The following is a 26,586-nucleotide window of genomic DNA, read 5'->3' as shown; positions in this document are numbered from 1 at the left end:
GTTGATCAAATTTTTAGCGTGAACGGGTGTCTGGTTTTCCAGCTTTGTGCTCTTGAAAATTTGAGGTTATGCTTCGATCCACCTTCACCTTAGCGATGCCAACGATGCTCCCATAGCAACGAATCGGTAAAGAGAATCCTGCGGTGAGACCGCCAAAAGAAGGAACTCAATTCGCATCGAGAGAGGGAGAGAGAGCAGGTGGGAGCTCAAAATTGGATAAAATTCTATTCTAACAAGAATTGCCAAACCGCTGGAGGAAGCGAGTTCGAAATTCGAAAACGCAAACTGGACGATGGATATGAACTGTCAAAAGATTAGATCTCAATTGGATTCGGGTTGTTGTGATCGTGTTCGGTGCGAGTTTGTGGTTTTGTTTTCTCCTCGCAGAGGAAGTGAAGTTATTTTGAAAGTATAATCATAAGTTTGGTTGATGAATATTGATGGCGTTTGACTGAGTGAATGCCGAAATTTGTACGAGAAAAGCGATCATTGTTCTGTTGGAAGTGACTCTGTTGGTGCTGGATTTGAGTGATATCCGCAGTAAGTAATTCTTTTATCAAATTGGTGATCAATGATAAATAATTGTTATTCAAAAATCTGAGCGTTGTTCTACCGGAAAGATCAAAAGTGCGTAATATTGAAATATTCAACTTGTTTATGATACTTCGTTTTCAAATCTTTTATATCCATCGAGTTATCACCTATCAATGTTATTTAGTTATTCACGTAACCATGGAAACTAGTGAATTTGGCACCGTTCAAACGTCAAATTAGTGAACTTCTGCATAGGTCCATACATGGAGAAAAATAGATACCGTTTTGATTCGAATCCCTGACAGCTTCAAATTCCGGACACTTTACTTTGTATAAGAAAGATTTCACTCGAAATGTTTCAAAATTTATCGTTAGAATGTTCTTAATAAGCATTCTCTATAGCAATCCATGGAAATTTATAATGCTCAACTAGTGCGTTGGTGATCAAACTAATGATTTGGTATTCTAATTGTGCTTTACAACAGCGCGCAAGAGCTGTTCGAAATTCGAATCAAAGTGTCCTGAATATGAAGCAAAAGTGTGGTTGTGTCCGAAATAAAAATGATGAACAGGCCGAACATTTCAACTGTTCAACGAACTGTTCATAAAAGGGAATTCAAGATGTTCACCCTCCATTCGAAATTTAAGTGTTTTAGCCTGATGGCGCCAAGGTTTAATGCAAAACGATTCAATTTATTTTTGTTTCAATTAGTTGTACTTGACTGAAGCCTTATGTATCCGTAATATGAATCAAAACGGTATTTAGGGCAACTTCACCGGTGGTCCCAATCACTGGTTTTTTTTCAAAAATTTTGAGCTCCGGTGTGCCTAACAGGATTTTCACCAGGAATTCCTCCTTCGACTTTCTCCAGGAATTCCTCTGGGGATTTCTTTCAGACATTCGTCCGGAGATTTGCTACAGGAATTACTCCGGGGATTTGCTACAAGAATCCTTTCGAGTATTTTGTCCAAGAATTCTTCTCAGGATTTTCTTTTTGGATTTCCACCAGGAATACCTTCGTGGATTTCCTTCAAGAATTTCTCCGGGGATTTCCGGCATTTCCGCCGGGCTTCTGAAAATTAATTCAAGGATGTCCTCTGATTTTTTTTTCTGGAGATTTGCAGTAGGAATTCCTCCAGATATTTTATCCTGCAATTCCTTCGGGAATTTTCTAAGAACTCCTTCAGGGATTTTCTCCATGAATTTTCCAGGAGATTTCCAATAGCAATTCTTCCGGGGATTTCGTTCAGGAATTCCTGTGGGAATTTTGTCTACGAATTCATTAGGAAACTCCTTCAAAGATTTTCTCAAGAAATTATTCCGTAGACTTTTTCAGATAATTTTCTGAAAATTTCTCCCAAAAATTTCTCTGGGTACTCGCTTTAGAAATTTTTGCGAATATTTCATTTAGAAGCTTCTCCGAGAATTTCCTTTCAGGATTTTTTCCGGGGATTTTCGTCAGAAATCCCACCGAGTATTTCTTTCGGAGATTTCATCCAGGAATTCCTCCGGGGATGTACCCCAAAAACTCTTCCAATGATTCTCTCAGGGGATTTACAATAACAATTCCTACGGGGATCTCAAGAAAAAATTTCCCCAATGATTTCATCCGGAGAATTCCAGGAACCCGTGAATTTCTCCAGGAATTTCATCGGGACATCGTCCCTTTATGAAATTCCTTCAGGAATTTTCTCCAGAAACTCCTTTGGAGATTTTTTCAGGAATTCATCCGGGGATTTCTTCCAGGAATTTCTTCAGAGTTCCTCCGGGAATTCTCTTAGCTTTCCTCCAAGATGCAACCGTTTGTTACAACTTGTAAGTCGTTTTTTAATTCGTGCTTTATTTTTATTTGTATTCTGTCACGTTTCTAGTGTTCAGTGGTGTTGGATTAGTATAGGGTTAGTAAATGTAATCAATGTTAGTAGATTGTTAAAATGTATACACAATGGTTTTTAGTAGATTAGTAGAATTGTTAAACTTAAATTGTAATAATGGAAAAATTGCATGCAAGCTGTGGGTACAAGTGCAGAACATAAACGATAAGTGGTCCAGCAGGCGTATTACACTCAACAGGTGGTAACAACCCCTCAACACACTATTGAGGAAAATCAGAAAAGAGGGTCAAGCCAAATTCAGGAATCGCCATTCCTTCATTCGGCGTTTGTGTGCTAAAGTACATTATTCAAAATATCCTCAAAGATGTAAGAAAAAGTGAGTGGTAACTGTCCAAATTGGGAGAGGAAGTTTAATTCTTCAGGTATGATTCAACCTTACATCTATCTTATTTTAATGCCTAAAACTAATGACTAGAAGGCTAGTACGGCTAGATAACACCTCACAGGACATTTTTCATTACCGCTAAAATATCGCCATCTTGGCTGGTGGTGGCGTGGCCTACCAGCAGCACACGTTTCGGCCTAGTAGACGGAAGTCTGCTAAGTCTAACCCGTCAAGCATCATCGCTGACCTCTGGCCATTGAGGTCATAACCGTAAAGGAGGTCCACAGCTCGAGGTACTCACCCTAACCGGAAAAGAGCTTTCCCCTCTCGGCACGGTCATTCCGGTACCGTCCTGGGCCGTGTCGATTGCCGTCAAGGAGGGACGACACCTTATTTTGCCAACCCCTTACGGCACTATGTCTACAGTGGCGTTAACGTTACCATCTGTCCGTCAAGCAACAACTCCGTCAGCAGCAACAGCGAGCGCTCGCAGGACATCAAGATCGTCGGCAGCAGCAAGAAGAAGCAGTAGTACCGGTACGTGAGAATCTTTGAATTACCCAAATGATCCCCCATAAATCAACTAGCTTGCAATTGCATTGTTCAGTTTGCCTAATAAAACCCTAGAGATTCCCACCAAATTAGAATTCTTCTAATCTACATACTACAATAGCCCTAGTCAGGTGACGGTACACTGCACACCTTGGTCGCGCAGCCCCTCAGCTTACCCAGTAGATAGCCGAACCTGAGACCCAGCTCGAGGGGTCTCTTCTTACTGAGATATTGCCCGGTTTATTAATTAGTTACAAAGAATTCTTTTTGAGCGCATCCGGGATTTTTTCAGATTTCTCCCCGGGTTCATTCCGGGATTTCTCCAGGAATTCTAGGAGTAAGTTCTAGTAATACCTCGAGTTACTTAAAAAAAAGTCCTCATAAAATTTCTCAAAAGGTTTTCCGGGAATTACTTCTAGATTTTCTCCGGGAATTCCTTCAGAGTTCCTCGTGTAATTCCTCCGGAGTTATTCTGGAATTTTTCTTTAGTGCATCCAGAAATTCTTCTTGATTTCCTCTGGCAATTCCTTTAGATTTCATCCAGCCATTCCTTGGCAATTCTTTTGCATTTCCACCAGGTATTCTTGCAGAATTCTTCCAGAGTTATCTTTGGAGTTCCTCACGTGGAGCTCCATCGGGAATTCCTTCGAATATCTTCCATAGTTTCCCCAGGAATTTCTCCGGAGTTCCTCAAGCAATAATCTCGGAGTTCTTCAAGAAATGCCATGAATTCCTCCGCAATATCTCCAGCAATTCTTATGGTGCTTCTTCATCAATTTCTCCGGAAATTTATCTCCAGGAATTCCTTCAGAGTTGTTTCAGACTTCTTCTGGGAAAACCTTCTAGAGTTCCTGCGATAATTCCTTCAGAGTTACTCCGAGCATTCCTCCAAGAACTCCTTCGGAATCCCTCCAAGATTTGCTTCGGAGTTTCTTCAGGAAAACCTTCGGAGTTTCTCCAGGAATTCTCTCGGTTTTTTTTCTAGTAATTCCTTCAGAGTTTCTCCAGAAATACCTTCAGAAATTGCTCGGAGTTCCTCCAGAACTTTCGACAGAGTTCCACGAACACGGAGCTCGAAACAGCTTTTATAGTGATGGGTATTTGCAGAGGCGCGTGGTCGGGTAATGACCGATCAATGGGAGAATGTACAAGTTGAGGATCAAAGGCCGGTTCTTCAACTTCAGCAGAATAAACGTTACCAGCCCTCACTCCGGAAGTACTGATAGTGATAAAGATGCTTTTTACGCGCAGCTCAAATGCGAGTACGACAGCTGTCCAAGCCACGACGTCAAAATCATCGTAGGAGATACGCTCATGAGGAGGCCAGAAGAAGGAATTCAGACCAACTATTGGACAGTTCAGCGCCCACCTGCTGACGAACGAAAACGGCTTACGACTAATAGATTTCGCCGCATCCAAGAATATGGCCATTCGTAGCACCTATTTCCTGCACAGCCTTCCATACCAATACACCTGGAGATCACCACAACAGACAGAATCACAAATCGACCACGTTCTGATTGGTGGACGGCACTTCTCTGACGTTATCAGAACCTATCGAGGCGCTAACATCGACTCTGACCACTATCTGGTGATGGTTACACTGCGCCCCAAAACTCTCCGTCGTTAACAACGTACGGTACCGACGGCCACCCCGGTATGACCTAGAGCGTCTCAAACAACCGAATGTCGCAACTACATACGCGCTGTACCTCGAGGCAGCATAACCGAAAGGAACTGACAGAACGTGGAACGTTATAGACAGAAACGGCAACAGACCCGTATCATTCGGGAGCAAAAACGAGGATATGGAACAGCCGTGCCAATCCCAAGAAATATTGAAGTTCTATTAGAAGCTCAACGCTCCCGTGATGGCTTCGTGCCGCGAGCCGAGATGTGCAGGGATAAGGATGGGATCATTTTGACGGACGAGCGTGATGTGATCGAAAGGAGGAAGCAGCACTTCGACGAACACCTGAATGGCGCTGAGAGCACAGACAATGAAGGACTGGACAACGGAGGAAATGCCATCGTCGATACTGCGGGTGATGGAAACTAACCAGCCTCCACTTTGTGGTAGGTTAGGGATGCCATTCACCAGAACAATAAAGCTGCTGGTAAGGATGGTATCGGAGCTGAACTCATAGCCATTTGTCTGCACCAACTGATAGGCACAATCTGGGAAACAGAACAGCTACCGGAGGAGTGGAAGGAAGGGGTGATATGCCCTATCTACAAGAAAGGCCACAAATGAGATTGTGAGAACTTTCGAGCGATCACCATTCTAAATGCGACCGACAAGGTATTATCCCCGATTATCTTTCGTCATCTATAACCTATGTCAAACGAGTTCGTGAGAAGTTATCAAGCCGGCTTCGTCGACGACAACGGACCAGAACTTTGCTGTACGGCAAATTCTCCAAAAATGTCGTGAATCCCAGGTCCGCATCACCCTTTCATCGATTTTTCGATAGTATCGACCGCGTAGAGCTATGGAAAATCGTGGACGAGAAGGTGATGGACTCTCGTGCCTTTTGTTCAATATTGCGCTAGAAGGTGTTATGCGGAGAGCTGGGCCTAACAGTACGATTTTTACGAGATCCAGTCAATTTGTTTGCTTCGCGGTTGTTATGGACATTGTCGGCCGGACATTAGAAAAGGTGGTAGACCTGTTCACCCGCTTGAAACGCAACAATTATTGCGGCATAATAAAACGAATCATAATTGCGTTCAGAATCATCAAAGTGATTCTGCTACTTTTCCCTGAATGTCGTTTCTCCGAATGCCGGTTCACCGAATGACCCTTTTCCCCAAAAAGTGGTGCAGTTTAAATAGGTGCTATAATAGTCTTTAGTGGCTGGATGGTAAAAGAGAAATAACGATAAGCAATCAAAAGAAGGAGGTATTCTGTCATTTTCGGCTATACACATGTTGTCAAAAATGCTGAGGACGGTAAAACTCGAAAGAAGGGTGCATATCAGATGGCCAGTTCATTCACCACCACCACTGAAATGTATAAAGTTACGACAATTATGAAGCGGGATATTCGGGGAACTGGTATTCGGGGAACAGGCGTTCGGGGTTACGACATTCGGGGAACCGATATTCTGGGAAAAGCAGCACAACCCATCGAAGTAACTGCAGTAATCGATTTCTCTTTTTTCTGATAACTTGAGCAGATCAATGTTATCGATTGCATTGAAACGTAAAAACGAATGTCATCTTAAGAAATTCTTGGTTTCAGACTCATTATGCCAAACGACCATTTTGCCAAACGGCTTTATGCCAAATGACCTACCACCGAAACAAACTGATAAGCTGTTGAATTAACAAACAATGTAACAAAATAGTAAGACATATTGATATGATTATTTCAACATTAAAGTCAGGTCTCCTATTAGACGTTTCCACCTACTTTACGCCCATCGCAATTTCTCAGCTGTCGTCCAATCATTTCAGGTGAAATTTGGTAGGTAATAGGTTCAAACTATGTTCAGCTACAAACAATTAACAAAAATTCAGGTTCATCCCATTAGAAACCGCTGAGAAATTGCGGTGTGAGGAAAGTGGGTAGCAGCGTCTTACAGGAGACCTAACTGTTCAACACATTTAGGCTATCAACGAACAACCATAGACTGACTGTACATTAAGGCGGTTAAAAAAATTAAAAATGTTTGAAAATACGATTGTAAAAACAACAAACAAAAATGATTTTTTTTAGTAAGAAGAGGAAAAAATTGGAGAAAACTACCTTTTACTAAGACTTTTTTTGATTTAAGACAAATTTGGTTATCAACAAACTTTTCACAAATTTAATTTTGGAAAGAATGATGCAAAGAGCTTAAAAATTTATTGAAAAATGACAAACTTAGGAAAACTTCACTGAAGGTCATATTTTATAACTTGAAAATTTACCTTCATGTCGCTTGCGCCACCTCTAAAACTTAATATGTTTGGCTCAAAATTTGGTTTTTGTTTTCAGAAATTTTGCAAAAAAAGCACTTCAGTACGACGCATATTTTAACAAAACATGAGCTTGGTAGCTTTCAAAAATCTCCATTGCCGAAGCGATTCAAAAGTGCCAAGAACAGAATCTAGCGCCCAATGTATATTTTTATTATACGAAGCAGAAATACAGTGGGATTCCATTTTTGGCAACAAAGCCGAAATTTTCAGTCACCAAAAACGGAACCGTATCAAAATTGGTTTTAAAAACATTATTAAAATGCTATTACATCATCCTTACGGAACCATATAGCATCGAGACTTCGGAACGATTTATTTCGAAGCAGTTTTACGTAGGGTTATACAATGCTATGAATCTATAGCCCCTTAATGTTGATTGTGGCAAACGTTCCATAATTCTACATACTTTTTATTGCCTTAACGTCTTCAATGAGTAGATGAAAAAACCCGAATTTAGTACTATACCATTTAATTCCACTAGAGTTTGTATCCTTTGACAAATACGCGTATTTCGACCTTAACTGTAAGGCCGTCTTCGTATGTCATCCCCTCGTCTATCGTATTCTGAGCTTTTCCTATTTCCGCTAAGTGTTCCTTGAATCTAACCTCGAGAGACCGCTTTGTTTGACCAACGTAGACCTAGCTGCAGTGGGAACAGCTGATTTTGTAAACACCAGCCTTGTTTAGTGTGTTTACCGGATCCTTGGTAGAGCCTAACGGAGTCTCAAGTTGATTGTCTCTGCTGGAAAATACCAAATCCTTAGCTTTGGGCGGAGCTGTTTGCTGATGTGTACGTCGTATGAGATGGAGACTCTTCTCATGGGTTCGGTGATAGTCGTCAAAGCACTACGAATTTGCTGTCTTTCCTTTTTGTCGATGATGGCTTTCCTTGTATCCGTTGATCCTTGTCGTCTCGTAGATATATTCCAGTTCCTTGGTCTTTCCGTCTTCCCCAAGTAACACCGAATACATCTTTTTGGATGTAGATATCAAATCTTGTTATATAAGTGTACTATAGGTGAATTCCATAACACCTTTTGTATTATTAAAGCTATAAAATTGTTTTCAAAAAACGTATAACGTTAAAAAAATAATCCTTAAGTGAAAACCCGTCTTGGTTAATTCATTGCTCTATAAACGTAAATATAACATTAATAAAACTAATACTTTATATATTGATATGTGTGAAATTCATGTTATAATAATGTTTTTAAGATGTATTCTACACAAGATTTAAACATGAAGAATTTCGAAACAAAAATGAATCGTAATAAATTTGATGGCTACTAATGATACAATGTCTTCAAACAATCTCTAGCGTATACATGCAAATAGAGACACAGCAATAATAGTATCGACGGTAAAGATCTGGAAAAAGCGCTACGAGCTGATATTCGAACAGCTACAACAAACACGGGATCAAGCATAGTGCTGCAAGTTGGCAAATCAAAGCAATTCGCCATTTTCAACAGAATCCAATGCCTTGCTGCCAGATGGTAGACAAGCACCTAGAGAATTCACCTACCTTTGTAAATGGATACAAGGTTTTGAACAACAAATTTATAAAATAATCACTTCTCAACGCAACGGGTGAGGTTGAAGATCATTCCGAGACGATTCAAACAGCAGCAAGTAGCATTAAACACAGAGAAAACAATGCGCGGCTTTTGATTAGCAGTATCGTAGAAACATAAACAAACCTGATATATGAGAACAGATTTTTGACGTTTGACGGATAAAAATCAGGCCACCAAACAGGAAGCTGTAATTAAGTTAATTAGATGTTATTATTGTTATCTGAAAAACAATCAAATTAACTTCAAGAGAGTATGTTGAAAATATGCTTTCAATATGTATTATAAACGTTATTGAAAAAAAATCTGAAAATCATTTCTCAAGATTCTCTTAGGATGTTATAATAACGTAATTTCAACTTATTTTCAAATCAGAGCGAAGAATTCCACATTAAATCAAATAGATTACAGTACCGGCTAAGAATATGAATAACTTAAGTTTGTATCTTTTGGAATTGCATGTAAGGAATATTATGCCAGTGGAGCTGCAACTAATTATTTTACTAAACTGTATTTACCTCAGTAAATTATAACAGTACCATTTTAATGTGTAAATAATTTGAGTGTAGCAATGCTAAAGGTATTTAAAAGAAAATCAATTGTCCGAAAATTTATCACCAACGCTGTAAGCATTATGCAAAATCTGCCATATTGTTTCTTTGAGGGGAATGAAATAAATATTACGAAAAAGCTGAAATTTTGTGAATTGTATTTGTATTTACGACTTTTCATAATGGCGCGTGAATTATTAAAAGGTAAAATTGAAAATTACACCATAAATTTCAAACCGCATCTTAAACTTCTCTACTGTTCCTGAATATGATCCATTTACAAAATTTTTCATTACAGTATAATTCAGGGTTAAAGATTTCCAAACGTAGAAATATTTTTTCGTTGGGCCATTTATATTTTGATTGCCATTTCATTTCTATTTATCTGTAAGTTAGGTTTGCATGAAGTTCAACAGGCATCTGATTTATTTGTAGCAAACATGTTTTTTGCAAGGTATATCACTTGCAAATAACTTTATTCCAACCAAAATATTAGGCTGTGTTATTAGTTGATCATTTTGTGTCGTTTGTGGTTTTGAATAACTCAATATCTACAAATTAAATATTTCACAGTTTACATATGTTCTATATGTATTAATAACTGAAAAATAACTTTATTAGAACTTATGATCATTCAACATTTTAGTGTTGTCTTTGTTTGGTTGAGAATAAGTCTATAAACCGTCCATTAGATGTTATTATAAATGGTTGTTAGAACTATAAGATGTTATATAAGCCGCCATTTTTTGCGCTTTTTCAGCTATACAAGTGTCAGATATATAGTATATAATTCCTGAAAAATACAAACGATTATGTATAAATCGTGCCATAATAACTCATATATAACTAGCTGTGTTACTTGGGTCGCTGAGGGGTAGAGTCTGCATCCTGTGGACCATGTGGTGAAACGCTGCCATCTTATGCTGGAACGAATGATTTGATGTGTAAGGGATGACTCGCTGGGCATTTGTAGGCTTCCTGTAGATTTCGAAGTTGTAAGATGAACTTTCTTCCCTGGTGACAAGTAGACCCAAAAATTGTAGTTTTCCATCCTTCTCCTGCTCATGGGTGAACTTGATATCCTTGTGTAAGCTGTTGATTGTATCCAAATTTTAAGCCAGATCGTTCCGCTTGATAACGCTGAAAATGTCGTCGACATATCTCCACCATTTATCCGGTAATACTCCTTGTTTCTTTAAATTTTCCTCAAAATTCGCCATGAATAGTTCGCACAAAAACGGGGAGCTCCTTTCATCTGTTTGTAGAAATTTCCTCGGAATTGAAAGTAGTTTTCGTCCATGCACAATCTTGTCATCCTCATGTATGTCCTGACCTAAGAGAGAGGAGACAGCTCACTGACAGCTGGCATGTTTTCTAGCCTTCTTTGACTTCTTTTTCCAAGTCTTGGGTAGTGCACAACGGTCAGATGAACTTATTTTGGTCAAAATCATATGTGCTTCATGTTGTTCACTATGAGAAAGGCTATGAATATAAAAAATCAATAGCAGTTCACCAACACACTACTATATTTAGGTATTCTACTTTTTAAAATGTGAAATCTTCGAAAATCACTTAGCAATTTCAATTACGTTTACTTGAATGTTGACGCTTTTTCACGTTCTGTCCTCCGAATATGTCGGTTTTCCAGTGACAGTTGGTGACAGGTTCCCTTGACTTTTAGAAGCTCGCAATCTAAGCCAGCTGTCTCCTCTCTCTCAGGTCCTGAACTTTCCTTTCCATGCTGCATCCGTCCTTTGGGGTAATAACCAGTCCTCGAGAAGATTTAGCGAATCCTTTACTGGAACGCTGAGAAAAAGAACTGCTACGTCGAAAGAAACCATCATCTCGTCATCCTCGATGGGTCCTGACTCTAATAGTTTCGTTTTGAAATTGTTTATCGGCATATCGGTCTATATTGCTCGAAGTAAGAGGGAGCATGGAGAAGAAAGCAATGAATACTAGATGGATAGGTACCGTAAGGGAACGGCGAGAGAAATTGGATTAGATGTTGAAGAGGCGCTTGAGACCTCCTTCCTTTTGGCTGTCTTGGTAGTGTCATTCTCAAAACACACCCAAGCCGTTCCCATAGGGGACGTTAGCCACAAGGAAGTGACGTTTCAAGTAATACTGTTTCATATGGTATGCCCTCTTCAACATCTAATCCAATTTCTCTCGCCGTTCCCTTACGGTACCTATCCATCTAGTATTCATTGCTTTCTTCTCCATGCTCCCTCTTACTTCGAGCAATATAGACCGATATGCCGATAAACAATTTCAAAATAAAATCATCACGGTCGATACCTTTGTATCTAATAGTTTCTGGGAGAACTCCTGGGTGTTTTTAACTGACCTAGTGGGGAATGGATTCGGCATACTCTGGAATTCCTTGATTAACACTTTTGCCAGTTTATGAGTGGGGGATCCGTCGGCCGAAATGATTTCTCGCATTTCCTTTCTCGGCTTGTGAATCTTCGGTAGTTCTTTAATCCGTGGAAGGATGGGGTTTGACTCTTTCAAACGAGCCTCACCAATAATCGCCTTGCTGTCCTTCAGGGTTTTGTCCGTGACCAGACCCATTGATTCCGGTTAGTCACTGGATCAGGTCAGGTGAAAAGGGTGCTGTGCGTTTGTGCCCCTGGAGGTAGGCAAATTTCAAGTCACAGATAATTTCCGGAATCGGCTGTGATGTGACCACAATATCTTGGAATTTTAAGAAAATCGCATCAGTGTAAACCTTTTGAGAAACGATTGATTTGGATAACCATGTATCATGCATTTGATTGATCACACAAATGTCCATTTTCGGGTCCCGGGACGAGATGGCAAACATAGTCAGTCTTATGATCCTTAAGTGTCTAAAAAATCGAAAAAGCATTTGTCAGCAATAGAAGAGCATGTCGAGAGTCTTCAGAAACAATAGAGGCTAGCGGCTTTCAGAATCAAGAGGCATCAAGCATCAAGAGCCTACAAAGCTAGATATTCTAGGGAATACCATTTTCAAATCAGAGAACTCAGTAATTAGTTATTGATTTATATCTAATCGCAAATTCTTCAACAGTGCTCATTGGTCTTCCGAACAGGCAACATTGCTGCATCTGGCTCGAAAGATAGCACATACACATGGCTACTATGTTTCACTGCATATATCCAGTGGTGTCTGCGGAGCAGCTCAATTATCATAACCAAAGTTTTACAACTCCTACCAAAATCAATAACTAATTACTGAGGCGTCCGATTTGAAAATGGACTTCGGCAAAGTTGTAGCTAATAAATGTATCTCGCTGTATCAACGTAGCTCTTATCCCCAAGAGAATATAGGCAAACACTATGACCGATTTAATGAATTGCCTACTTTTCCCATACTATTTCCCATATAAACTATAATGGGCTTGTGCAGTCTTAGTTTTCATTCGAATGAGCTCACATTTTGGGAGGACAATCATAATTTGATCTGGAATCGAATGAGCGGTGTGGAGCAAAAACGATTCCTTGAATCACTCTAATAAATATCCTACTGAATCTCAAAAGTCTTCAAAATGTGGAGTGTCTTTCAAATACAGGGAGGTCAAAGAGCTTACAAAACACATTCTTCTCTAAGAACTTCGAAAGCTTACAAATCTTAACGAGCGTAGAAGGCTTGAAAGACAATTGTAACGATGGTATCTTATGGAACAAAGGTCATACAGAGAGCATACAAAGCATGCCTTTCCTATGATCACTTTAGAGTGTCTGTTATGCATAAAGAGCTTATAGAAACCATGGAGTCAAGAGAATCTTGTATGCTCATATAGCCTATGATGACCCGAACTTTGAAATATTCCATGATAAATCGTTTTAGCATTCCAGTTTTTCTCCTGCTCCTTGTCCCTCTGGCTACGTCCAAAAAATAGATAGACTTGAGATTCTTCAATATCGAGCCCAGGAATCCTGTTAAACGTTTAAAGAAAATCCAGAGCGTCAACCGAATTTAAAAAGTCTAAATAAAATAGCTATTCCAAAAGGTTATACGCAACTTAAAGAGCCTATAAAAATACGAATCTTCCAGAATCTTGATGATTCTAATTAGTGTTTAGTTAGTGTAGATATGAGAAATTAATGTCTAGAAAAATGTATTAGTCCACAAAGGCTAGGGAGCCTAAAGGAATTAGATACTCTAGAGCAGCGGTTTTCACATCGTGCTCCGCGAAGCACTTGGTGCTCCGCGACAGTTACGAAAATTTGAACCAAGGCCTCGAAGTATCTCAACTTTTTGCATTGAAATATGCTTTTAATAATACGAATTAAAATTCTACATACAAAATATTTATTATTAAAATATAAAAGTACAAATTGATCGCGCTGAAAAATGAATCGATAAGTAACTTGTTGGTTGCTACCCATCGATAAAATTTTCCCATCGATTGAAGATCCCTGTTTTGACCTCTAGATTCGTGCTCTTGGAAATCAGGAGGTGGTTTTTATTCATATTCACCTTCAGTGTTTCCGACGTTGTGGTGAATGACGGAACATAATTTTTACGACTCTTATACACACGGTGTCAAAATCTCGATTATTATTGAGCTTCCAAGGATATTTTTAAGAAAACGTTCAACATTTCTGCTAATATTTTGTATTCGAAGTTAAGAATATTCTTTTAAATCATTTGCTGTCAAACATTTTTCATGGGACAGTTTTAGTTGCAAAATTAGGTTCTCAAGATTTTAGTACAGAAAATAATACAAAATGTTGAAGAAATACAAGTTTCCACGAACAAATATTTTAAATCTTTCAGGGTGTGAAAGCTTTGTCGACAAACTTATCCTCGTCGAAAATAATCAGTGGAACATACGACTTCGAAAAAAATCGATATTTCGATACTGTGATACAAAATAAAAAAATATTTCACAAGTTTTATGAAATGAAGGAATGTTTCGCTACAAAAACTCGCTCAGTTGTACAAACTTAAACAAAAATTGGAACATTTCCTAACCATGAAATTTGCCTTTCTTCCGAATTTTGAAATATTTGACGAAAACCCAAATATGATTTCATTTACATTTTTATTGTCAAGTTAGAATTAAAAAAAGCTTGCTCAACCAAATAAAACAAATTGTTTTAGATTAGAATCAAACGATTTAAATATAATCAAAATTGACCCCTTTACTAGCATAATTTTTCTATCACAGAAAATATTCAAATCGCACCAACTTTTTTGTTTTCAAATTTTTCACAAGTTTTTGTATCAATTTTTCACAAGTGCTCAAAAAAAACTCTTCTTGCGATATTGATAATTGGTCATCAGGATCCAGAGGTATTCCGAAAGTCCTTGGGATACCGTCGTTTTGCTAAGTTATTCGCTGCTCTAAACCATACTTCAATGAGAGCCTTTTGAAAGGAAATGAAGCATATTGGTGCAACCGTTTCAGAGCAATGAACATTTTTGTTCCTGATGCCACTTTGGCTGAAAAAGCACTTAAAAACTAAAAAAAAACATTTAAATTTTTAGATCCCTTGAAGACAAATAAAACAATTTGTTTATTTTTTTAAATGAAAACTCTTTATAACCTGAAATTGTAAAGCCCACATTTTATATTTTTTATAATTAGACTAACACAAAATGACGGTCAAAAAAATTTTATATGGAGAATGTGGGTCCCCAAAAAATATCTGAATACCTGCAAAATCAGACGATCAATGATCAATATTGATATAGATTCTAGAGTTAGAAAAGTTGTTTGTGTTGTTTGTGAAAAAAATGTGCCAAAATATTAAGCGAAAAAGTTATCATTTTGGATTTTGTTTTGAGGTAAAAATATGAAGTTACTGGGGAAGGTGAAGATAAAGTTAAAAAGTTCTAAAGCACAAATCTGGAGAACCAAATATCCGTTTGAGTTGAAAACTTGATCAAATAGTCACCATCAGCAAGTGACCAATCGAACATTTTTTCCGCTTAAACGTATGCTTGATTTTCCAGATATGTATTTCTTACAATTTCAGGTTTAGCTTCGATCCTTCTTTTTCTTATGAAAGATTGACCAACATTAACCTTACTTCACGATTTTTAAGGAATTCTAAGGTCGATTGAAGCGTGTAAAAAGTCCGGTTTTCAAACAGAATGGTGATGAAGAACAGGTGCTCCGTGCAACAATTTTATTTCAAAAAGTGCTCCGCGAGCCAAAAATGCTGAAAACCTCTGCTCTAGAGATCCCAAAAAATCTGTTAAAAATCCCCCACTCTTATGCGACAATTTCTCTCCATTCCAGATGTACTTAATCCTCGGCATCGTATTAATCCTGACTTACGTACTATGGACACTACTGGACCGACGTGGTAAACCCCCGGGCCCATTCGGTTTACCGATCCTCGGATATCTGCCCTTCATCGACTCCATCAAACCGTACGAAACGCTTACGAACCTTGCCAAACGCTACGGCCCCGTCTACAGCCTCCGGATGGGCCAGGTGGATGCAGTCGTTCTCATCGCGCCGGACCTCATTCGGGACACGCTCAAGCGGGAGGAAACAACCGGAAGGGCCCCGCTCTTCATCACCCACGGGATAATGGGAGGACATGGTAAGCGATTCCATTTCTTCATTTTTGGCTGCAATTTCAACGGAATGCAATCGAGTCGGTGTTAGCTGTTAGTCATCGTTTGCCTCGGGCAGATGCTGCTTACACGATCAGGAACGAACTGAGTCATTCAGGAAAGTTCTTGAAAGTGGTTTTAACTCTGCCATTCACGGCGAGCTTAAGGTGAAGATGAACCGAGACAACGCCGGAAGTTTTCAAGAACACAAATCTTGGGAACCAGAAAGCCAATCAAGTTGAAAACTTGATTGATTGATCTTTCTGTGATGGTTTCAATCGATCAAATTTTCAACACAAACAGCTGTATGGGTATCTAGAATTATGCTCTTGGAAACTCGAGGAATGGCTTCGGTACACCTTCACCTTAAGCTCCAGACACGCAGTCAAGAACGCAACGGAAGGGAACCACATTTCGATGTGCACAAAAGTGAAAACGGTGCTGAATGAAATGGAAAACAAGTGCGTGTGGCGAGGATCGTCGTGAGGCAAGAATTTCGCTTTCGGTTTAGTTTGTTCTTGATGCGCAGCTTGGAAGACGATCGACATCTCAAGTCGGAGACGATAGAAGTGGGGATGGTCCAGGGGGATTCTGATTTATGGCGCTTTGGGTTCGGTTGTGCGGTTTGAGCTTTTTTACGGCTTGCTATTTTCGGTTGGCGTTCGCTTTCGTTCTGCAGCTGCCAAGTTCTAGAATTAAGTGACGAAGACTTGCGGTAGTCAAATGTAAGATTTTTCAAAAAACTTCGACATTTCTAAATTTCCAAAACGAAATCGAAATCGAATCGAAATCGAATCGAAATCGAATCGAAATCGAATCGAAATCGAATCGAAATCGAATCGAAATCGAATCGAAATCGAATCGAAATCGAATCGAAATCGAAATCGAATCGAAATCGAATCGAAATCGAATCGAAATCGAATCGAAATCGAATCGAAATCGAATCGAAATCGAATCGAAATCGAATCGAAATCGAATCGAAATCGAATCGAAATCGAATCGAAATCGAATCGAAATCGAATCGAAATCGAATCGAAATCGAATCGAAATCGAATCGAAATTGAATCGAAATCGAATCGAAATCGAATCGAAATCGAATCGAAATCGAATCGAAATCGAATCGAAATCGAATCGAAATCGAATCGAAATCGAATCGAAATCGAATCGAAATCGAATCGAAATCGAATCGAAATCGAATCGAAATCGAATCGAAATCGAATCGAAATCGAATCGAAATCGAATCGAAATCGAATCGAAATCGAATCGAAATCGAATCGAAATCGAATCGAAATCGAATCGAAATCGAATCGAAATCGAATCGAAATCGAATCGAAATCGAATCGAAATCGAATCGAAATCGAATCGAAATCGAATCGAAATCGAATCGAAATCGAATCGAAATCGAATCGAAATCGAATCGAAATCGAATCGAAATCGAATCGAAATCGAATCGAAATCGAATCGAAATCGAATCGAAATCGAATCGAAATCGAATCGAAATCGAATCGAAATCGAATCGAAATCGAATCGAAATCGAATCGAAATCGAATCGAAATCGAATCGAAATCGAATCGAAATCGAATCGAATCGAAATCGAATCGAAATCGAATCGAAATCGAATCGAAATCGAATCGAAATCGAATCGAAATCGAATCGAAATCGAATCGAAATCGAATCGAAATCGAATCGAAATCGAATCGAAATCGAATCGAAATCGAATCGAAATCGAATCGAAATCGAATCGAAATCGAATCGAAATCGAATCGAAATCGAATCGAAATCGAATCGAATCGAAATCGAATCGAAATCGAATCGAAATCGAATCGAAATCGAATCGAAATCGAATCGAAATCGAATCGAAATCGAATCGAAATCGAATCGAAATCGAATCGAAATCGAATCGAAATCGAATCGAAATCGAATCGAAATCGAATCGAAATCGAATCGAAATCGAATCGAAATCGAATCGAAATCGAATCGAAATCGAATCGAAATCGAATCGAAATCGAATCGAAATCGAATCGAAATCGAATCGAAATCGAATCGAAATCGAATCGAAATCGAATCGAAATCGAATCGAAATCGAATCGAAATCGAATCGAAATCGAATCGAAATCGAATCGAAATCGAATCGAAATCGAATCGAAATCGAATCGAAATCGAATCGAAATCGAATCGAAATCGAATCGAAATCGAATCGAAATCGAATCGAAATCGAATCGAAATCGAATCGAAATCGAATCGAAATGAATCGAAATCGAATCGAAATCGAATCGAAATCGAATCGAAATCGAATCGAAATCGAATCGAAATCGAATCGAAATCGAATCGAAATCGAATCGAAATCGAATCGAAATCGAATCGAAATCGAATCGAATCGAAATCGAAATCGAAATCGAATCGAAATCGAATCGAAATCGAATCGAAATCGAATCGAAATCGAATCGAAATCGAATCGAAATCGAATCGAAAATCGAATCGAAATCGAATCGAAATCGAATCGAAATCGAATCGAAATCGAATCGAAATCGAATCGAAATCGAATCGAAATCGAATCGAAATCGAATCGAAATCGAATCGAAATCGAATCGAAATCGAATCGAAATCGAATCGAAATCGAATCGAAATCGAATCGAATCGAAATCGAATCGAAATCGAATCGAAATCGAATCGAAATCGAATCGAAATCGAATCGAAATCGAATCGAAATCGAATCGAAATCGAATCGAAATCGAATCGAAATCGAATCGAAATCGAATCGAAATCGAATCGAATCGAAATCGAAATCGAATCGAAATCGAATCGAAATCGAATCGAAAATCGAATCGAAATCGAATCGAAATCGAATCGAAATCGAATCGAAATCGAATCGAAAATCGAATCGAAATCGAATCGAAATCGAATCGAAATCGAATCGAAATCGAATCGAAATCGAATCGAAATCGAATCGAAATCGAATCGAAATCGAATCGAAATCGAATCGAAATCGAATCGAAATCGAATCGAAATCGAATCGAAATCGAATCGAATCGAAATCGAATCGAAATCGAATCGAAATCGAATCGAAATCGAATCGAAATCGAATCGAAATCGAATCGAAATCGAATCGAAATCGAATCGAAATCGAATCGAAATCGAATCGAAATCGAATCGAAATCGAATCGAAATCGAATCGAAATCGAATCGAAATCGAATCGAAATCGAATCGAAATCGAATCGAAATCGAATCGAAATCGAATCGAAATCGAATCGAAATCGAATCGAAATCGAATCGAAATCGAATCGAAATCGAATCGAAATCGAATCGAATCGAAATCGAATCGAAATCGAATCGAAATCGAATCGAAATCGAATCGAAATCGAATCGAAATCGAATCGAAATCGAATCGAAATCGAATCGAAATCGAATCGAAATCGAATCGAAATCGAATCGAAATCGAATCGAAATCGAATCGAAATCGAATCGAAATCGAATCGAAATCGAATCGAAATCGAATCGAAATCGAATCGAAATCGAATCGAAATCGAATCGAAATCGAATCGAAATCGAATCGAAATCGAATCGAAATCGAATCGAAATCGAATCGAAATCGAATCGAAAATCGAATCGAAATCGAATCGAAATCGAATCGAAATCGAATCGAAATCGAATCGAAATCGAATCGAAATCGAATCGAAATCGAATCGAAATCGAATGAAATCGAATCGAAAATCGAATCGAAATCGAATCGAAATCGAATCGAAATCGAATCGAAATCGAATCGAAATCGAATCGAAATCGAATCGAAATCGAATCGAAATCGAATCGAAATCGAATCGAAATCGATCGAAAATCGAATCGAAATCGAATCGAAATCGAATCGAAATCGAATCGAAATCGAATCGAAATCGAATCGAAATCGAATCGAAATCGAATCGAAATCGAATCGAAATCGAATCGAAATCGAATCGAAATCGAATCGAAATCGAATCGAAATCGAATCGAAATCGAATCGAAATCGAATCGAAATCGAATCGAAATCGAATCGAAATCGAATCGAAATCGAATCGAAATCGAATCGAAATCGAATCGAAATCGAATCGAAATCGAATCGAAATCGAATCGAAATCGAATCGAAATCGAATCGAAATCGAATCGAAATCGAATCGAAATCGAATCGAAAATCGAATCGAATCGAAATCGAATCGAAATCGAATCGAAATCGAATCGAAATCGAATCGAAATCGAATCGAAATCGAAATCGAATCGAAATCGAATCGAAATCGAATCGAAATCGAATCGAAATCGAATCGAAATCGAATCGAAATCGAATCGAAATCGAATCGAAATCGAATCGAAATCGAATCGAAATCGAATCGAAAATCGAATCGAAATCGAATCGAAATCGAATCGAAATCGAATCGAAATCGAATCGAAATCGAATCGAAATCGAATCGAAATCGAATCGAAATCGAATCGAAATCGAATCGAAATCGAATCGAAATCGAATCGAAATCGAATCGAAATCGAATCGAAATCGAATCGAAATCGAATCGAAATCGAATCGAAATCGAATCGAAATCGAAATCGAAATCGAATCGAAATCGAATCGAAATCGAATCGAAATCGAATCGAAAATCGAATCGAAATCGAATCGAAAATCGAATCGAAATCGAATCGAAATCGAATCGAAATCGAATCGAAATCGAATCGAAATCGAATCGAAATCGAATCGAAAATCGAATCGAAATCGAATCGAAATCGAATCGAAATCGAATCGAAATCGAATCGAAATCGAATCGAAATCGAATCGAAATCGAATCGAAATCGAATCGAAAATCGAATCGAAATCGAATCGAAATCGAATCGAAATCGAATCGAAATCGAATCGAAATCGAATCGAAATCGAATCGAAATCGAATCGAAATCGAATCGAATCGAATCGAAATCGAATCGAAATCGAATCGAAATCGAATCGAAATCGAATCGAAATCGAATCGAAATCGAATCGAAATCGAATCGAAATCGAATCGAAATCGAATCGAAATCGAATCGAAATCGAATCGAAATCGAATCGAAATCGAATCGAAATCGAATCGAAATCGAATCGAAATCGAATCGAAATCGAATCGAAATCGAATCGAAATCGAATCGAAATCGAATCGAAATCGAATCGAAATCGAATCGAAATCGAATCGAAATCGAATCGAAATCGAATCGAAATCGAATCGAAATCGAATCGAAATCGAATCGAAATCGAATCGAAATCGAATCGAAATCGAATCGAAATCGAATCGAAATCGAATCGAAATCGAATCGAAATCGAATCGAAATCGAATCGAAATCGAATCGAAATCGAATCGAAATCGAATCGAAATCGAATCGAAATCGAATCGAAATCGAATCGAAATCGAAATCGAATCGAAATCGAATCGAAATCGAATCGAAATCGAATCGAAATCGAATCGAAATCGAATCGAAATCGAATCGAAATCGAATCGAAATCGAATCGAAATCGAATCGAAATCGAATCGAAATCGAATCGAAATCGAATCGAAATCGAATCGAAATCGAATCGAAATCGAATCGAAATCGAATCGAAATCGAATCGAAATCGAATCGAATCGAATCGAAATCGAATCGAAATCGAATCGAAATCGAATCGAAATCGAATCGAAATCGAATCGAAATCGAATCGAAATCGAATCGAAATCGAATCGAAATCGAATCGAAATCGAATCGAAATCGAATCGAAATCGAATCGAAATCGAATCGAAATCGAATCGAAATCGAATCGAAATCGAATCGAAATCGAATCGAAATCGAATCGAAATCGAATCGAAATCGAATCGAAATCGAATCGAAATCGAATCGAAATCGAATCGAAATCGAATCGAAATCGAATCGAAATCGAATCGAAATCGAATCGAAATCGAATCGAAATCGAATCGAAATCGAATCGAAAATCGAATCGAAATCGAATCGAAATCGAATCGAATCGAATCGAAATCGAAATCGAATCGAAATCGAATCGAAATCGAATCGAAATCGAATCGAAATCGAATCGAAATCGAATCGAAATCGAATCGAAATCGAATCGAAATCGAATCGAAATCGAATCGAAATCGAATCGAAATCGAATCGAAATCGAATCGAAATCGAATCGAAATCGAATCGAAATCGAATCGAAATCGAATCGAAATCGAATCGAAATCGAATCGAAATCGAATCGAAATCGAATCGAAATCGAATCGAAATCGAATCGAAATCGAATCGAAATCGAATCGAAATCGAATCGAAATCGAATCGAAATCGAATCGAAATCGAATCGAAATCGAATCGAAATCGAATCGAAATCGAATCGAAATCGAATCGAAATCGAATCGAAATCGATCAAATCGAATCGAAATCGAATCGAAATCGAATCGAAATCGAATCGAAATCGAATCGAAATCGAATCGAAATCGAATCGAAATCGAATCGAATCGAATCGAAATCGAATCGAAATCGAATCGAAATCGATCGAAATCGAATCGAAATCGAATCGAAATCGAATCGAAATCGAATCGAAATCGAATCGAAATCGAATCGAAATCGAATCGAAATCGAATCGAAATCAAATCGAAATCGAATCGAAATCGAATCGAAATCGAATCGAAATCGAATCGAAATCGAATCGAAATCGAATCGAAATCGAATCGAAATCGAATCGAAATCGAATCGAATCGAATCGAAATCGAATCGAATCGAATCGAAATCGAATCGAAATCGAATCGAAATCGAATCGAAATCGAATCGAAATCGATCGAAATCGAATCGAAATCGAATCGAAATCGAATCGAAATCGAATCGATCGAATCGAACGAATCGAAATCGAATCGAAATCGAATCGAAATCGAATCGAAATCGAATCGAAATCGAATCGAAATCGAATCGAAATCGAATCGAAATCGAATCGAAATCGAATCGAATCGAATCGAAATCGAAATCGAATCGAAATCGATCGAAATCGAATCGAAATCGAATCGAAATCGAATCGAAATCGAATCGAAATCGAATCGAAATCGAATCGAAATCGAATCGAAATCGAATCGAAATCGAATCGAAATCGAATCGAAATCGAATCGAAATCGAATCGAAATCGAATCGAAATCGAATCGAAATCGAATCGAAATCGAATCGAAATCGAATCGAAATCGAATCGAAATCGAATCGAAATCGAATCGAAATCGAATCGAAATCGAATCGAAATCGAATCGAAATCGAATCGAAATCGAATCGAAATCGAATCGAAATCGAATCGAAATCGAATCGAAATCGAATCGAAATCGAATCGAAATCGAATCGAAATCGAATCGAAATCGAATCGAAATCGAATCGAAATCGAATCGAAATCGAATCGAAATCGAATCGAAATCGAATCGAAATCGAATCGAAATCGAATCGAAATCGAATCGAAATCGAAATCGAAATCGAAATCGAATCGAAATCGAATCGAAATCGAATCGAATCGAATCGAATCGAAATCGAATCGAAATCGAATCGAAATCGAAATCGAAAATCGAATCGAAATCGAATCGAAATCGAAATCGAAATCGAATCGAAAATCGAATCGAAATCGAATCGAAATCGAATCGAAATCGAATCGAAAATCGAATCGAAATCGAATCGAAATCGAATCGAAATCGAATCGAAATCGAATCGAAATCGAATCGGGAAAATCGAATCGAAATCGAATCGAAATCGATCGAAATCGGAATCGAAATCGAATCGAAATCGAATCGAAATCGAATCGAAATCGAATCGAAAATCGAATCGAAATCGAATCGAAATCGAATCGAAATCGAATCGAAATCGAATCGAAATCGAATCGAAATCGAATCGAAATTCGAATCGAAATCGAATCGAAATCGAATCGAAATCGAATCGAAATCGAATCGAAATCGAATCGAAATCGAATCGAAATCGAAGGTCGAAAATCGAATCGAAATCGATCGAAATCGAATCGAAATCGAATCGAAATCGAATCGAAATCGAATCGAAATCGAATCGAAATCGAATCGAAATCGAATCGAAATCGAATCGAAATCGAATCGAAATCGAATCGAAATCGAATCGAAATCGAATCGAAATCGAATCGAAATCGAATCGAAATCGAATCGAAATCGAATCGAAATCGAATCGAATCGAATCGAATCGATCGAAATCGAATCGAAATCGAATCGAATCGAATCGAAATCGAATCGAAATCGAATCGAAAATCGAAATCGAAAATCGAATCGAAATCGAATCGAAATCGAATCGAAATCGAATCGAAATCGAATCGAAATCGAATCGAAATCGAATCGAATCGAATCGAATCGAATCGAAATCGATCGAATCGAATCGAAAATCGAATCGAATCGAATCGAAATCGAATCGAAATCGAATCGAAATCGAATCGAAATGAATCGAAATCGAATCGAATCGAATCGAAATCGAATCGAAATCGAATCGAAATCGAATCGAAATCGAATCGAAATCGAATCGAAATCGAATCGAAATCGAATCGAAATCGAATCGAACGAATCGAAATCGAATCGAAATCGAATCGAATCGAATCGAATCGAATCGAAATCGAATCGAAATCGAATCGAAATCGAATCGAAATCGAATGCGAAATCGAATCGAAATCGAATCGAAATCGAATCGAAATCGAATCGAAATCGATCGAAATCGAATCGAAATCGAATCGAAATCGAATCGAATCGAATCGAAATCGAATCGAAATCGAATCGAAATCGAATCGAAATCGAATCGAAATCGAATCGAAATCGAATCGAAATCGAATCGAAATCGAATCGAAATCGAATCGAAATCGAAATCGAAATCGAATCGAAATCGAATCGAAATCGAATCGAAATCGAATCGAAATCGAATCGAAATCGAATCGAAATCGAATCGAAATCGAATCGAAATCGAATCGAAATCGAATCGAAATCGAATCGAAATCGAATCGAAATCGAAGTCGAAATCGAATCGAAATCGAATCGAAATCGAATCGAATCGAATCGAAATCGAATCGAAAATCGAATCGAAATCGAATCGAAATCGAATCGAAATCGAATCGAAATCGAATCGAAATCGAATCGAAATCGAATCGAAATCGAATCGAAATCGAATCGAATCGAATCGAAATCGAATCGAAATCGAATCGAAATCGAATCGAAATCGAATCGAAATCGAATCGAAATCGAATCGAAATCGAATCGAAATCGAATCGAAATCGAATCGAAATCGAATCGAAATCGAATCGAAATCGAATCGAAATCGAATCGAATCGAATCGAAATCGATCGAAAGGTCGAAATCGAATCGAATCGAATCGAAATCGAATCGAAATCGAATCGAAATCGGAATCGAAATCAATCGAAATCGAACGAAATCGAATCGAAATCGAATCGAAATCGAATCGAAATCGAATCGAAATCGAATCGAAATCGAATCGAAATCGAATCGAAATCGAAATCGAAATCGAATCGAAATCGATCGAAATCGAATCGAAATCGAATCGAAATCGAAAATCGAATCGAAATCGAATCGAAATCGAATCGAAATCGAATCGAAATCGAATCGAAATCGACATCGAAATCGAATCGAAATCGAATCGCAAATCGAATCGAAGATCGAATCGAAATCGAATCGAAATCGAATCGAAATCGAATCGAAATCGAATCGAAATCGAATCGAAATCGAATCGAAATCGAATCGAAATCGAATCGAAATCCGAATCGAAATCGAATCGAAATCGAATCGAAATCGAATCGAAATCGAAATCGAAATCGAATCGAAAATCGAATCGAAATCGAATCGAAATCGAATCGAAATCGATGAAATCGAATCGAAAATCGAATCGAAATCGAATCGAAATCGAAATCGAAAATCGAATCGAAATCGAATCGAAATCGAATCGAAATTCGAAATCGAAATCGAATCGAAATCGAATCGAAATCGAATCGAAATCGAATCGAAATCGAATCGAAATCGAACGAAATCGAATCGAATCGAATCGAAATCGAATCGAACGAAATCGAATCGAAATCGAATCGAAATCGAATCGAAATCGAATTCGAAATCGAATCGAAATCGAATCGAAATCGAATCGAAATCGGAATCGAATCGAATCGAAATCGAATCGAAATCGAATCGAAATCGAATCGAAATCGAATCGAAATCGAATCGAAATCGAATCGAAATCGAATCGAAATCGAATCGAAATCGAATCGAAATCGAATCGAAATCGAATCGAAATCGAATCGAAATCGAATCGAAATCGAATCGAAATCGAATCGAATCGAATCGAAATCGAATCGAAATCGAATCGAAATCGAATCGAAATCGAATCGAAATCGAATCGAAATCGAATCGAAATCGAATCGAAATCGAATCGAAATCGAATCGAAATCGAATCGAAATCGAATCGAAATCGAATCGAAATCGAATCGAAATCGAATCGAAATCGAATCGAAATCGAATCGAAATCGAATCGAAATCGAATCGAAATCGAATCGAAATCGAATCGAAATCGAATCGAAATCGAATCGAAATCGAATCGAAATCGAATCGAAATCGAATCGAAATCGAATCGAATCGAATCGAATCGAA

General features: G+C 38.1%; 1 protein-coding gene across 1 annotated transcript in view; it reads left to right on the top strand.

The window, feature by feature from the left end:
• Window positions 1-252: 252 nt before the first annotated feature.
• The window catches only part of LOC110674175 (cytochrome P450 306a1), a gene marked incomplete in the record, with an annotated part of 43,969 nt that continues 17,635 nt past the window's right edge, over window positions 253-26,586 (top strand). The window contains 2 exon segments of the mRNA XM_021838118.1: window positions 253-540; window positions 15,641-15,950. Of these exon segments, the coding sequence (XP_021693810.1) occupies window positions 15,641-15,950 (310 nt within the window).

The sequence above is a fragment of the Aedes aegypti genome, chromosome 1, assembly GCF_002204515.2.
Source record: "Aedes aegypti strain LVP_AGWG chromosome 1, AaegL5.0 Primary Assembly, whole genome shotgun sequence".
Classification (NCBI taxonomy): domain Eukaryota; kingdom Metazoa; phylum Arthropoda; class Insecta; order Diptera; family Culicidae; genus Aedes; species Aedes aegypti.
Note: the sequence above shows the minus strand (reverse complement) of the source record. Positions and strands in the feature narration are given on the sequence as shown.